The following is an 11,797-nucleotide window of genomic DNA, read 5'->3' as shown; positions in this document are numbered from 1 at the left end:
TCAAATTTCGGTGCTGTTTACAGTATGAGGTTCTACAAATAGGAACATGCTGAGCATGAAATAATTCAAGTCTTGATCCAGGAAAATATTATCCCGACTGGAGGAATCTGGAATTTTTCTTCCAGACGGTGTTTTTGGGACTGATTCAAGGTCTGTTCATGAGTCAGTTATAAGATTACTGCATAAATCTCTACAGCCATATGCAATTCTGTCTTTTTCAATCACTGTCTCTTTTGTTTATTTTGATTAAATTATGGCCATGACAATGTATATCCAGCTTTAGCATAGTAATTGTTCATCTTTTTCAATAAAATGTGAACAACATAACAAAGAGTGCAGATAGTCCAGCACTGCTGTGTGCACTGGAAGTCAGCTACTGCTGCCATCAGCTGTGCCTGAAGTGAGAGCTGTGAGTTTCAGTGGCACAGACTCGCCCCCATGAGTGCTTTATTACCTCATCTTCAGAGGTGATTTATGGCTCTTGCACAGGCCACTCTTCTGAGCTGTTTATATCTGCCGGAGATAAAAGAAAATCATGGCTTTATTAAACAGACAGAGTGGACCTGTTTACACAGCAGACAGCATCACTGGAGAGTTGGAGGAGGCCTGTGTCACATATCTGATCTGCCATTTCAGGGGCTATAAACTGTCCCATGTGTACAGACTAATTCCATTGTCTTACAATCTGCTCCTGTTGTTGACAAGCAGACATTTCATCATCATGACTCATATCCTGGAGACTGCATTTAGTTTTGCTTGGATTTCTTTAAAATGTTATAGTCTGGATCCATTTGTTATGCTTTCTCACACATTACTACCCTCAGAAGAATATCATAACGATTCAAGACTATCTCCTGGAACACATATGCCAGTCTCCTCTGATGTCGACCCAAAGCTCCCTCCCAGGCAATCTCTGTCTAATAAAAACCTATTTCCTTATAGCTCCATCCTGTGGTGAGAATGAGCACAGCACAATTCATCACAAAGAAAAGTCAAGACACTCTTTTAACAGTATCACATTATTTTATTAGCCAGTACATAAGATTAACTGTGTTGTAAGGCTCTGTTTTACTAAGTTTACACACTGAAAACCAAAAATGACAGCGACTTACAATACACACTGACAGAGAAGTCAGTGAATCCTACCAACCAAAACAATGCATTTAAATCAGAAATAAACCATAGTGTCTTAACACATGAAACCGATGAACACTTTGTACTTAATGTAATTTACAGAGGTTCTTATACATCCTCTCCATAGTGCCATGAAAGTTACTGTGTGACTTCAGACAATAGTAAAACGATCCTCTTTATTTGGGCTGGTGTCACCTTCGCCCCAGAGAACAAGGTTGTTGAACAGAATACAGCACAGAATCAGTAACTGCGATGACATTGTCTAACGTTTGCAATATTTACTAAAGCTGAAGCATGCGAGTTAATACGATACTATTGTCTGCAGAAAAGGAGGCTGACGAGAATATGCAAGTGCAGAAGTGTGTGTGTGTGTGTGTGTGTGTGTGTGTGCTGCACAGTTGGGAAATGTATGAATTGTTCTTAATTATGATTTCCGATTCTGCTCATCTTTTATTTAAGATAAAAGTTTCTTGTGATCTCTTTGTTGTAACATTATTGCATTCAACAACTTCTTTGAGCTATTAGCTATTTGCTACATACAGCAGAGGCAAGTATTCCATTTAGCAGCACAACACAATTAATGAAAGACGATGTACTTGTAAGAGTAAGAGTGGAGAGACTGGTAGGTTTAAAGAAAATAAGCTTATGTGATTAATCGTTTTTCACATTCCTGCAACAGCAGAAGTAGAATTTTTCTAACAAATTACAACTTGACATTTTTAAATAAGATGTAAATAAATGTTGTTCTGTTTGCAATTTATGTTAAGTTTGTAATAATAGATGGTAACGTGTTTAAACTGAGGAGCATGATATATTTACAGTACTTTGAAGTACTTCTCATGAGGTCAGGTTGAACTTGATGCTTGTATCAGGTAGTGTGTAGTCATCCTGTTTTATAAACTGGGCAGCACAGGGAGCTTTAAATAATATATTTCAGAATGTGTCTGATGAGGCAACTTAGTGCTGAAACAAAAACAACCAAAAACTCCCTCTGGATTAACTGTATGCCAAGTAGATTTCAAATAGTTCTTTCATATTAATAAGCAGAATCAGAAATCATTTTTAAATACCCTACTTAACTCAAAGAACCCAACACTAAGACTGGGGAACTGTTTGAGCGTTGATGTTTTCATGTTCAGGGAGCGAGTGGTCCCAGCCTAAACTCTACGTGGTGCGTGAGCCAAATGGCCTCAGTGGTGGTGTCAGCTCCCTCCTCGCTTGGCCTGACGGGAGCTGCGAGGTTGCGGAAGTCGTGCCGGACCTTAAATGAAACAGTGACATCGGCATCCTCTTCTTTCTGAGGGATCACTTTGATGAAGAAACCAATCTTGTTGGATTTCCTGAAGGCAACAACACTGTGGAGGAGAGACAAGAGGGGAAAAGTTACCTCACACTATTAATTCTGTGTGTGTGTGTGTGTGTGTGTGTGTGTGTGTGTGTGTGTGTGTGTGTGTGTGTGTGTGTGTGTGTGTGTGTGTGTGTGTGTGTGTGTGTGTGTGTGTGTTTTGTTAACTTACTCTGGGTCATCCTGGAAGTCTTGAGGTTCGGCCAATTCGTCGTACTCAGCAGCCGCATCCTTTCCTGCCAAGACTAGCTCCTTGCTGGGAACTATGACCTACAAAAAAAAAAAAGAAGCAGCTTTAACATTAAATCCTTTCAGACCGCCAGAGGTCAACCAAGATTTTAATCTTAATGTTGCTCTTCAGTTTTTTTTTTAAACACGCTAATGTGGATTTATATGTCTTAAAAGGTAAAAATATGAAACTATTAATTAACATGGTTTTGGCTCCTCTCTGCAGACAGAGACTGTTGTATAAAGCTTTCCAGCTGTCTGAGCACATTTCTCCTCTGGAGTCAGGATTACATTTGAGCGTCATACGGTTGAATGGACCAACACAGTTATGAAATTTAACTAGTAATATAGGGGTACCGAATAATCACATCTTCAGCTCTCAAAGCATCATTAGCAACTCTTTGCAAAACTTATGACCAAAACCTGATTTGGACAAATCTTGATTAATGTTTGCACTGGTCAGAAAATAAAAACATATTTGCATTTTGTGTGAATATCACTTAGATGTGTTACATGTATTACATGCATAATACACTGAATATGTAAAAGGTGAGCGAACACAGCCTTTGGAAGAGCTGGTTGCTGAAATCAAATGAGCGTGGTTCGAAGTGGTTCACACAGCCCTTCAGGTGTTTGAATATCAGATCAAGCAGAATGACACAACTGCACACTGTGTTTGGCCATAATGCGAACGGAAATGGGTCATGAAGATGCTATGTTTTGGCCAGGAGCTCTTCCATACCCAGTCTGGCTTATGACTTCATCACTAAAGAGGCCAAGACAAACAGCCTGTAGTCAATGAGAAGCCTGGGAGCGGCTGCTGGCAACAGGCAGCTCAGCAGACCGTCTTCCTCAGGAAGGTGGCACTCTTCGCTGTGCGTTTGACAGCTGACAGATGGAGGTGAAATGGGTCTCTAACTGCTCTGCATATGAGATAATGTGAAAGCTACCTATTACATAAGGAGCAGGCAGTATGAAGGAGCCGACCATCCTGCACACTCTTTAAGGTAGCTGGTAAGGCCGAGACTGAGAGTAGTGCTTAATATGAGGTGCAGCACTTAAGAAGCATGTGATGAACACCTTGCACAATCTGTAACTGTGCCCTTCATTTTCTGTTTTATAAGCCATAATGCTATTTTCTGCTGCATCCTCTGAGGAGCAAAAGAACCTCAAAACAAGTTGGCTGACGCACAACTCTGACGTACTGTTGTCTTATAAAGGCTAATGGGAGGGGGAGGAGGAAGAGGGAGATGGTTGACTGCAATCTGCAACATCACCGCTAGATGCCACTAAATCCTTCACTCTAGTCCTTTACGTCAGATAAAAGCAAGTCCAAACAGCTCTCTTTATCCTGCGGCGGTGTCAGTAAAGGTAGGAGCAACACTGATCACTGTCAATGTTTGGTGGTGGTTAAGACAATAATGACTTTTATTTGTACTGTTTGTAGGAAAGTAAAATAATCAAAAATAAATAGTTTAATACCTTGGCAGTGCTGTTGATGTCATCAGGATCTTCCTCCTCACAAGCGGCCAGTGTGACATGGGTGATGTTCTCCACTGGGTTGGTCAGGGTCAGCAGCACTTGGCTTTCCTAAATGAACAGGCAGAGGAAAAAAGCTGCTGTTTAACCCAAATTACCTTGTAAAGCTGATTGAGTTCATTTGTAAAGGTTATGCAGTGCAATGATGTTCAGTAAATGTCTCAGGGCCAATGATTTTTGTTCAGGTGTTGGTGGTATCATTTTTTCCTCATTAGAGAGGTGAAGTCCAAAACAATCGCTCTCACCATCATACACTGCATTGTTGGTCTCTGTTCTTGGTTTTAATATACTTTTATCATCTTATTTCTGATGTTATTGTTACTTTTACATGTTAATTGTTTATGTACTATTTCTTAGTGATTTTTAGTGTTTTTTTATGGTGCTTGAGTATGTGGTACAGTTTTATAGAAAGGCTGCAAAGCAAGTTTCCCTGAAGGGCAACAGTGACAATAATGTTGACTTGAGCCAAAATAATGTAGCTAAAGGTGAGTCAGTTAGGTCTTTAAAAGCAGCATACAGTCCTTGAAGGTGTCACTGAAGATTATGAAAAGAATAAATTCCTGTGTGAACAATATATTGTATAGACTGACCTTCATGTACCGGAGATTTGGAATGGACATAATTCTCACTTCAGGGATATAACTCCTGTGGGAGGAATAGAAACGACAGAAAGCCCATCAGCACGCTGTAACATTCAAACACACTCACAGCACTCGAGAAAAGCATTAAAAACTAAATTTGTTCAAAAGCTAAAATGACAAAAAAAAATATATACATATATATATATATATATATATATATATATAGTTGACTGCTCTGGAGAATATTTTCCATGTAATATACCATAAAAATATTTACTTTCACAAAGTCACTCTGAACCTTTTGTAATTTAAAAAGGAACCACTCACAAACTATGAACTTTTTTGTCAGAAGACAATTATAATGTAATGTAAACAAAAAAGACAATTTTCCTTTAAAAATAACAATACATGTTTAATATTAAGCTTTACTTTTGCATTAAGAGTTTCCTGAACATAAGCTTGACTAACAGGACCTTAATATAATTAAAGTGCATCAGGCTTCAGGCTGATTTAGATGTTTTATTAAAAACTGACGCTCAACTACATAATGAAAACAGATGTTCAGGACAGGATCTGATGACCAATACTCACACAGCCACCAGCTGAATTTTAAACTTGATTGAAGTCGGATTAAATTCTGGCTTGCTCAAATTGTGCTCACATTTCTGGAGGAGTAAATTAAGAAAAATATGATTATCTAAATGTGATCCACACAAAAACAACATGCTTTGATTGAGAGGACAGTAAAAGTCTCACTGACCCTGCAGCGCAGTGAGCGCTTCATCAGGAGGTGTTTGTGCCTGGGGTGAAGCTGAGATGCTCCCGCAGGCTGGAAGTCAGGCTGCAGAAGCCGCTGGCGCAGGGTGGTCACTGAGAGGAGGCAACAAAACTTACACTCAACCTCAATTTACATACTTAGACATACTACAGACAATAGACATACTTATAAAAATCATCAAATTATCAATGTTGGACAAACTCTCACCCTCTGGTAAACTGATGGGCCTGGTATAACAATCTTCAGGCAGGGGCTCCACCTCATCAAGGGCCTGGGCAGGCTCGATGGTGATCTCCTTCTGGTCCTCACCCTCTTTAAGGCTAGTGAGGAAAACATGTATTGGCATCAACAATTTGATTTCCCTTATAAAGAATGGCATGACTGATGGTTCACTTATTTCAATCCCTCATCTGTAATTAGCAAAAAAAAAAGACATTTTTCCAGAATTCAGTAAAACAGTTTTTTCATGAATTTGTATAAGTAATTGAGGTAATCCATCACAGTTGACAGCTTTACTTTTTGTCAAAGTTACAATACAGTTGCATGATAATGCAGTGCAGAAAGATTTAAGACCTGGCTGTGCAGCAAGAACCAACAAAGTCACACTATTCTTTTGTGTTTTTCTTGTCTGTTTTACATTTGTCTCCTGGATATGATCTCTTGAATTCTTTGTCAATGTAGCGTTTTTGTCAAGCGCCTATTTATTTTCACATGTTGGACTGGGTTATTGGACACAACATGGACAACAGGTTTAAAAATGATCCCCGCTCACGACTGCATTACTACACAGTGCTGATGATGCAACTTTGAGAAAGAAATAAGGGTGCTGAACTGCTTGCTGTCATGGATCACGTCTAAAGCTAAGTTTAAAGGCTCTGAAAAATGATTTTCAGGGCATACTGAAAATTCATGAAACCAATGATTGCTCAAAGCTAAGAAATCAATTTAATCTGTCTAACTCACTAATAATATATATGTATGCTTGTATATATGTACTGCATATACAATGTAGTTATTTGGTTGAAACAGGCGAAACCAAGGGAGAAGTCATTCGAATTTAAACAGGTTTTAACTAGGAAACAAATGTGAGCAAATTGAGTGGAGTAAAAGCAGTAATTCCAGGTGTATAATAAAAGATGACTCACGAAAGACCAGCCAGACTTGATATGGGAGCTCCAGACCTTTGCCTCTGCAGTCTGGTACCCAGCCCGTACTTTTCCTGAGTAAGTACGAAACAACATGATTAGTCATTCAGCCAGCTGAAAATGAGGAACTCAAAAAACCATGTATGTAATTACTTAATCTACGACTATTTTTCTACAGACTACTTTTAGCACTAAGTCATGGCCCCAAAGGGAACTTCTGACAACTGTTAAAAACAAAACAGGGGGAAAGAAGGGTATTTGACATCTAAATGAACAATAAAACAAGCCAGATACACATTTTTTTGTCCTGTGATAAGAGACAAAAACAGGAGCCTTTCTGACAATTATTAAATATATAAATGTATATTATATACAATATATAAAGATTCACGACTTGGTTAGTATGAAAAATATTTTGATCTGGTCACATTACTGTATTTCTTCTCTACTTCTAACCGTAAGAAAGGCTCCCATTGTGTGAATCTCTGTCTCATTTACCCAAGGAGACATTCATGTGATCTGTGATGTCACTCAGTAACAAATTAGACATGAACAGAGATAAAGAGAAGACAGAGCTCCTGTAAAGACGAGACTACCCAAGTTGTGAAAAATACAACTCACCACCACATGAATAGTGTGTTGCTGGGGGGTCAAAACCAAAATATCAGAGTGCATTAGCAAAGAAAAAAGAGAGAATACAGAACCAGGTGAAACCAAAGTGATTAAGCAAACATTAGTGGCAAACGGTGACATGCAAGAGCAACAGAAATGCATCAGTAATGGGAAACAACTGCAGTGCATCACAGCTTAAGTGTTTAAAAATGGTATAGATACACCATGTGTAATATCAGTTTGCAGTACTGAATGTTAAATATTATAAGAGCAGAATGCAGGAGGTATAAACATGTCAACAAGCTCAAGAAGCATGAAGACCATGTCCACCCCAAGGCCAAAAAACACTTTTCTTCTGTTGTGGCCTTCCAACCACGCAAAGCTGGTGTTATTATAACTAAAAATGGTGCAGCTAAGAAACATGCTTAAGAGTGGAGTTATATGTTCGAAAACGTGGGTCTCTTGTTAATGTGTAAACGAGTAAAGCCAAGTTTTCCGAAAAGTAAATGTAAGACCTCGCAGGCACAATGAGGTACTCTGTAGCAGTAATGTTGACTTTTTAAAAAATGCTATATTGCATAGGTGTTGTCATTAATATTCCTTTATAAATATGAAGACTTTGCAGCAGACATTAACAAGCAGTCCAGCTTAGGAATTACTATACTAGAGTGCTTAACAACAGAAATGAAAAAAGAAGAAAAATATGTCAGTTTCAATGACCAGATTGGCTATACTGAAACACTTTATGTCACACATGTAAACAGAGCTGTCAGATTTATCCGCATTTGTGTGGACATGTGGCACTCCAACCAAAAACTACTGCGGCTGATATTCAGCAACTTATTCCCACCTGTTTTAGTTTAAGGTGTACTAATCATATAATACCCTCAATAGTGCATACACTGAGTGTACCCTTGGTAAATTGAGATTTAGGTAGAATTTCTATATCAAACCAGTCTCTTAGAAGCAAATGTTGATAAAAGTTATTTTACATTAGTATCTACACATTATGTAACAATTACAATGAGACAACAGGCTGTTTGACATTTCAAAAGGTTACAGAAGAAAGTACAGTTTTCAAAGGGTTAAATTCAACTGTTGAGCTCAGAGGGAGCAGAGTACCGAGAATGCCAGAGGCATGCACTGTCGCCTCCTGGCCAGCTTCTTCCTGTCTCTCTCCTGCTTCTCTCTGTGAGCCAGCTGCTGGTAATACTCAATCAGCTTGAAGATCTGTTGGGAACAAAAAATCAATCCAGAGATGGCCATTGATTTAAAATGTGTTAATGTGAGGTACATTATAACAAATACAAAGAGGGCATTTATAAGTCATATGTTTGAGGGACCACTGTTGTTTGTGAGGCACTAAGCAGCTGCTTTGTTTTCTTTTGCCTCAGGCTGGCTATGTGTCTGGGGAATTTATGAAGAGCTGTCTATTTTAAAATATAGTAATGTGTGATCAGAAAACATGTGAGCAACTCGAGAGAATTTCAGTGACCACAGGGGAGAAACCTACCCGCTGATTATGAGGGTTCTCTGGCTCCTGCCATCCACCACTGGCTGCAATGAACAAAATGCACCAAAACATGATATTTATACAGCCATAAAGAACAAACAGAACCAATACCTGCTTTATTTCTGAGCTGAACTAATGAGTGAAATAGCAACAGGACTTTAAAAGAATGTGGTGTTTTGATGCATCTTATTGCTATTGTCAAACAATCGGAAATACTCTTAATATGACCAAATCAATTTGTCTACATTATGTTAGCACCTACCAACTGATTTGTCAGCCATTCCCACATCCCTGGAGGTCCAGCGGCAGAAGCCACAGGCCAGATAGTAGGCCTTCTTCATTGCAGTTTTAGTAGGATCATCAGGCAGAGGAGCTGGGATGTTAGTGGCCCGGGTGGACAGGGTGTGCATGCAACATGGGCAGTCGAAACAGTTGGCACACCTGGAGTACATAGAAATGGAGGAAGGGAAATTAATTACATAAACACGGCAAAGTAAGGGAGACAAGACAGCTAACAAAGTCACTAACATGACCACTTTACTGATATATGTCCCTCTCTACAGATCAACAGGATAGTTAGTCTCACCTGTTCTTTTTCAGCTTTGCTTCTGCAGATGGCATATTCTCCAGGCAGCTCGGGCAATAGTGAGAGTCCACCTGATCAGAGACAGAGGTACAAGAGAAGACATGAAACTTAGCTAAATGAATAATTTGGGTAGCAGCATCTTCATATTATGCAGTGGAAAGTCGAAGTAAAAAAACTTTTATTTCTTATTTTGTCAGTTGTTTTTGAAATGATTCTTTAATGGAATAATGAATTGAAAGGGGGAGACAAAAACTTGCTGCCTGTTTTTAATTTCTTCTATAAAAAACAAACATAGATGAGTTTTCTTAATCCAACTTTGATTTCTTTTGTTTCACTAAATTTACACGTTTTTAATTGAAATCTTTCTTCCAGTTTCATTTTGGTTGACTTCAAATGTAATAACATTTATAATATTATTTTCTAAAGGAGGAATGAGTCAAAATGCGCATCCAATTCTTTCATTTTCATCGTTTTCCTATATGTTAGAATCAAAATCCATAACGTTAGCATGTATTTGGGCCAAGTGGTGCGATGACAACAAAACTGTACTGATGGGATTATTTACGAAGCAATGTTGGAGGAAAATAATCGCAAATGTGGATCCGAAATGTACAAAAATTAGAGACAACAGACGTGAAGTTGTCACAGAGGAAAAATCTAGGCTATTTGACTCTGGGTGTGGTGTCTATGAGCCACGTTAACAAGCTGCATTTTGACAAGGAGATAACTATCTGGGGGTAAACTAACACTAGAGCAATCTTAATTTACTGTTCAGACACTCCACTCATTTTAAAATCCTTTATATCCTTTTATAACAATCAATGTTTAGCTCCATTAGCAAGCGCTAGCATGTAAACCGCTAGGACTAACGCGAACTACAGCGCAGGTTAAACCGACGTTTACAGCCAATGAGCTACAGAGACTGAGGAGAACACTTTGATCGACAAGCGGCTCAACCATACAACACCAGACATGGCTCCACAAATCCCGCCTAGCTGTCAACGCTACTAGCCAGTCGGCTAACAACAAAGTAGCTGCTGACTTAGCTAACAGCGAGCTGACCACTACCAAGAATAATGTGAACGTACCTCATGAGACACACATTCCAGAGACCGCAGCTCGCTACAGTATCGGCAGAAATAAAGCTGAGATATGGGGGCTCTGATCTTTTTCTCTCCACGAACCAGATAGACTACTCTATCTGGCTGCAGAAGGGACGCCATCTCTTCACCAGAGCATCCGACTGCTAGCTTCCTGACGGCACCGCTGGAGATGACGTCACGGCTGGTGGTCTAACCATAGACTGTATATAAAATCGGTCTAACAGAGAGCTCAGAGTCGACCTCATGTGGTGAATCCTGAAACTACACAGGAGGCTCAGAGTCGACCTCATGTGTTGAGTCCTGAAACTGAAAAGAGAGCTCAGGATCGACCTCATGTGGTGAGTCCTGAAACTGAACAGAGAGCTCAGGATCGACCTCATGTGGTGAGTCCTGAAACTGGGATCCACACACGGATGGATGGATGAATCAATGGATGGATCAATGGATGGATCAATGGATGGATGGATTTCTAGGAAAGGGCTCACAGGGTCAAGGGGGCCCTCGAGATAGAGCCGCTGTTTGAACCATTTGATGTAGAAATAAGGAGCTCGGCGTAAGTTATGTCCTGGTCACTATTTATAGATCAACTCACCTTCACCTTTCCTTCATGGATTAATCTTATGATGAAGAAATGCTTTGCTAGGAACTTTAATTATTGTTCAGGAGGACCCCTAATTGTAAGATAAGGCCCTTTTTGAAGACTGAGTAATACAGACCTGCCCTTAAACCTCTTTGAAACAACATCTGCAGTTAGTTTAAGTGGACCCTCCGATACAACTGTCTTCCATGGCATCTTAGCAAACACCATGTCATTTTGTTCCAGACAACAGAGGTTTAAACCTGTGCTAAATTACAGCTACTGACATGACAACAGCTCCACAAACCCTGATGATTAAATATTGTTTGATAGTATAAAAGGTCAACTTCAAGGAAATATCACTGGATTACAGGTTTTCTTTCATTGTTATCTATTTGTATTATGTTCTGTAGTATTTTGTATAATATTGAAGTACGGTGCAGTTTTCAACCATACACTCATACACCTACAGAATATTTAACCTCAAAATGATGTGTGTCTTTTTATGTGTGTGCCCTGCATGTGGCAATTATCTCATGACTCATTCATACCCACAGACTAGCCGAGCACACACAAACTAGTTTTGCATGTAAATAAACCTGCCATGTCTCTTTAACTTTGAACATAATTTGTGATGATTCAAGTAAATGAAAAAG

The 11,797-nt window shown here is 39.2% G+C and overlaps 1 protein-coding gene across 1 annotated transcript; it reads right to left on the bottom strand.

Moving 5' to 3' along the window:
• Positions 1 to 1,009: 1,009 nt before the first annotated feature.
• Positions 1,010 to 10,715, bottom strand: dctn4 (dynactin 4). Its single transcript, XM_062425957.1, has 13 exons — positions 10,550 to 10,715; positions 9,462 to 9,532; positions 9,138 to 9,316; positions 8,876 to 8,919; positions 8,485 to 8,592; positions 6,751 to 6,824; positions 5,813 to 5,925; positions 5,588 to 5,697; positions 5,419 to 5,492; positions 4,837 to 4,891; positions 4,190 to 4,297; positions 2,652 to 2,749; positions 1,010 to 2,489 (listed from the first exon to the last, which is right to left on the bottom strand). Exons 1-13 carry the CDS (start codon positions 10,682 to 10,684, stop codon positions 2,270 to 2,272), a joined length of 1,389 nt encoding a protein of 462 aa, XP_062281941.1. The 5' UTR covers positions 10,685 to 10,715; the 3' UTR covers positions 1,010 to 2,269.
• Between the last annotated feature and the right edge of the window lie 1,082 nt (positions 10,716 to 11,797).

The sequence above is a fragment of the Scomber scombrus genome, chromosome 9, assembly GCF_963691925.1.
Source record: "Scomber scombrus chromosome 9, fScoSco1.1, whole genome shotgun sequence".
In the NCBI taxonomy this organism is placed as follows: Eukaryota; Metazoa; Chordata; class Actinopteri; order Scombriformes; family Scombridae; genus Scomber; species Scomber scombrus.
This window is presented reverse-complemented; position numbering and strand designations above follow the sequence as displayed.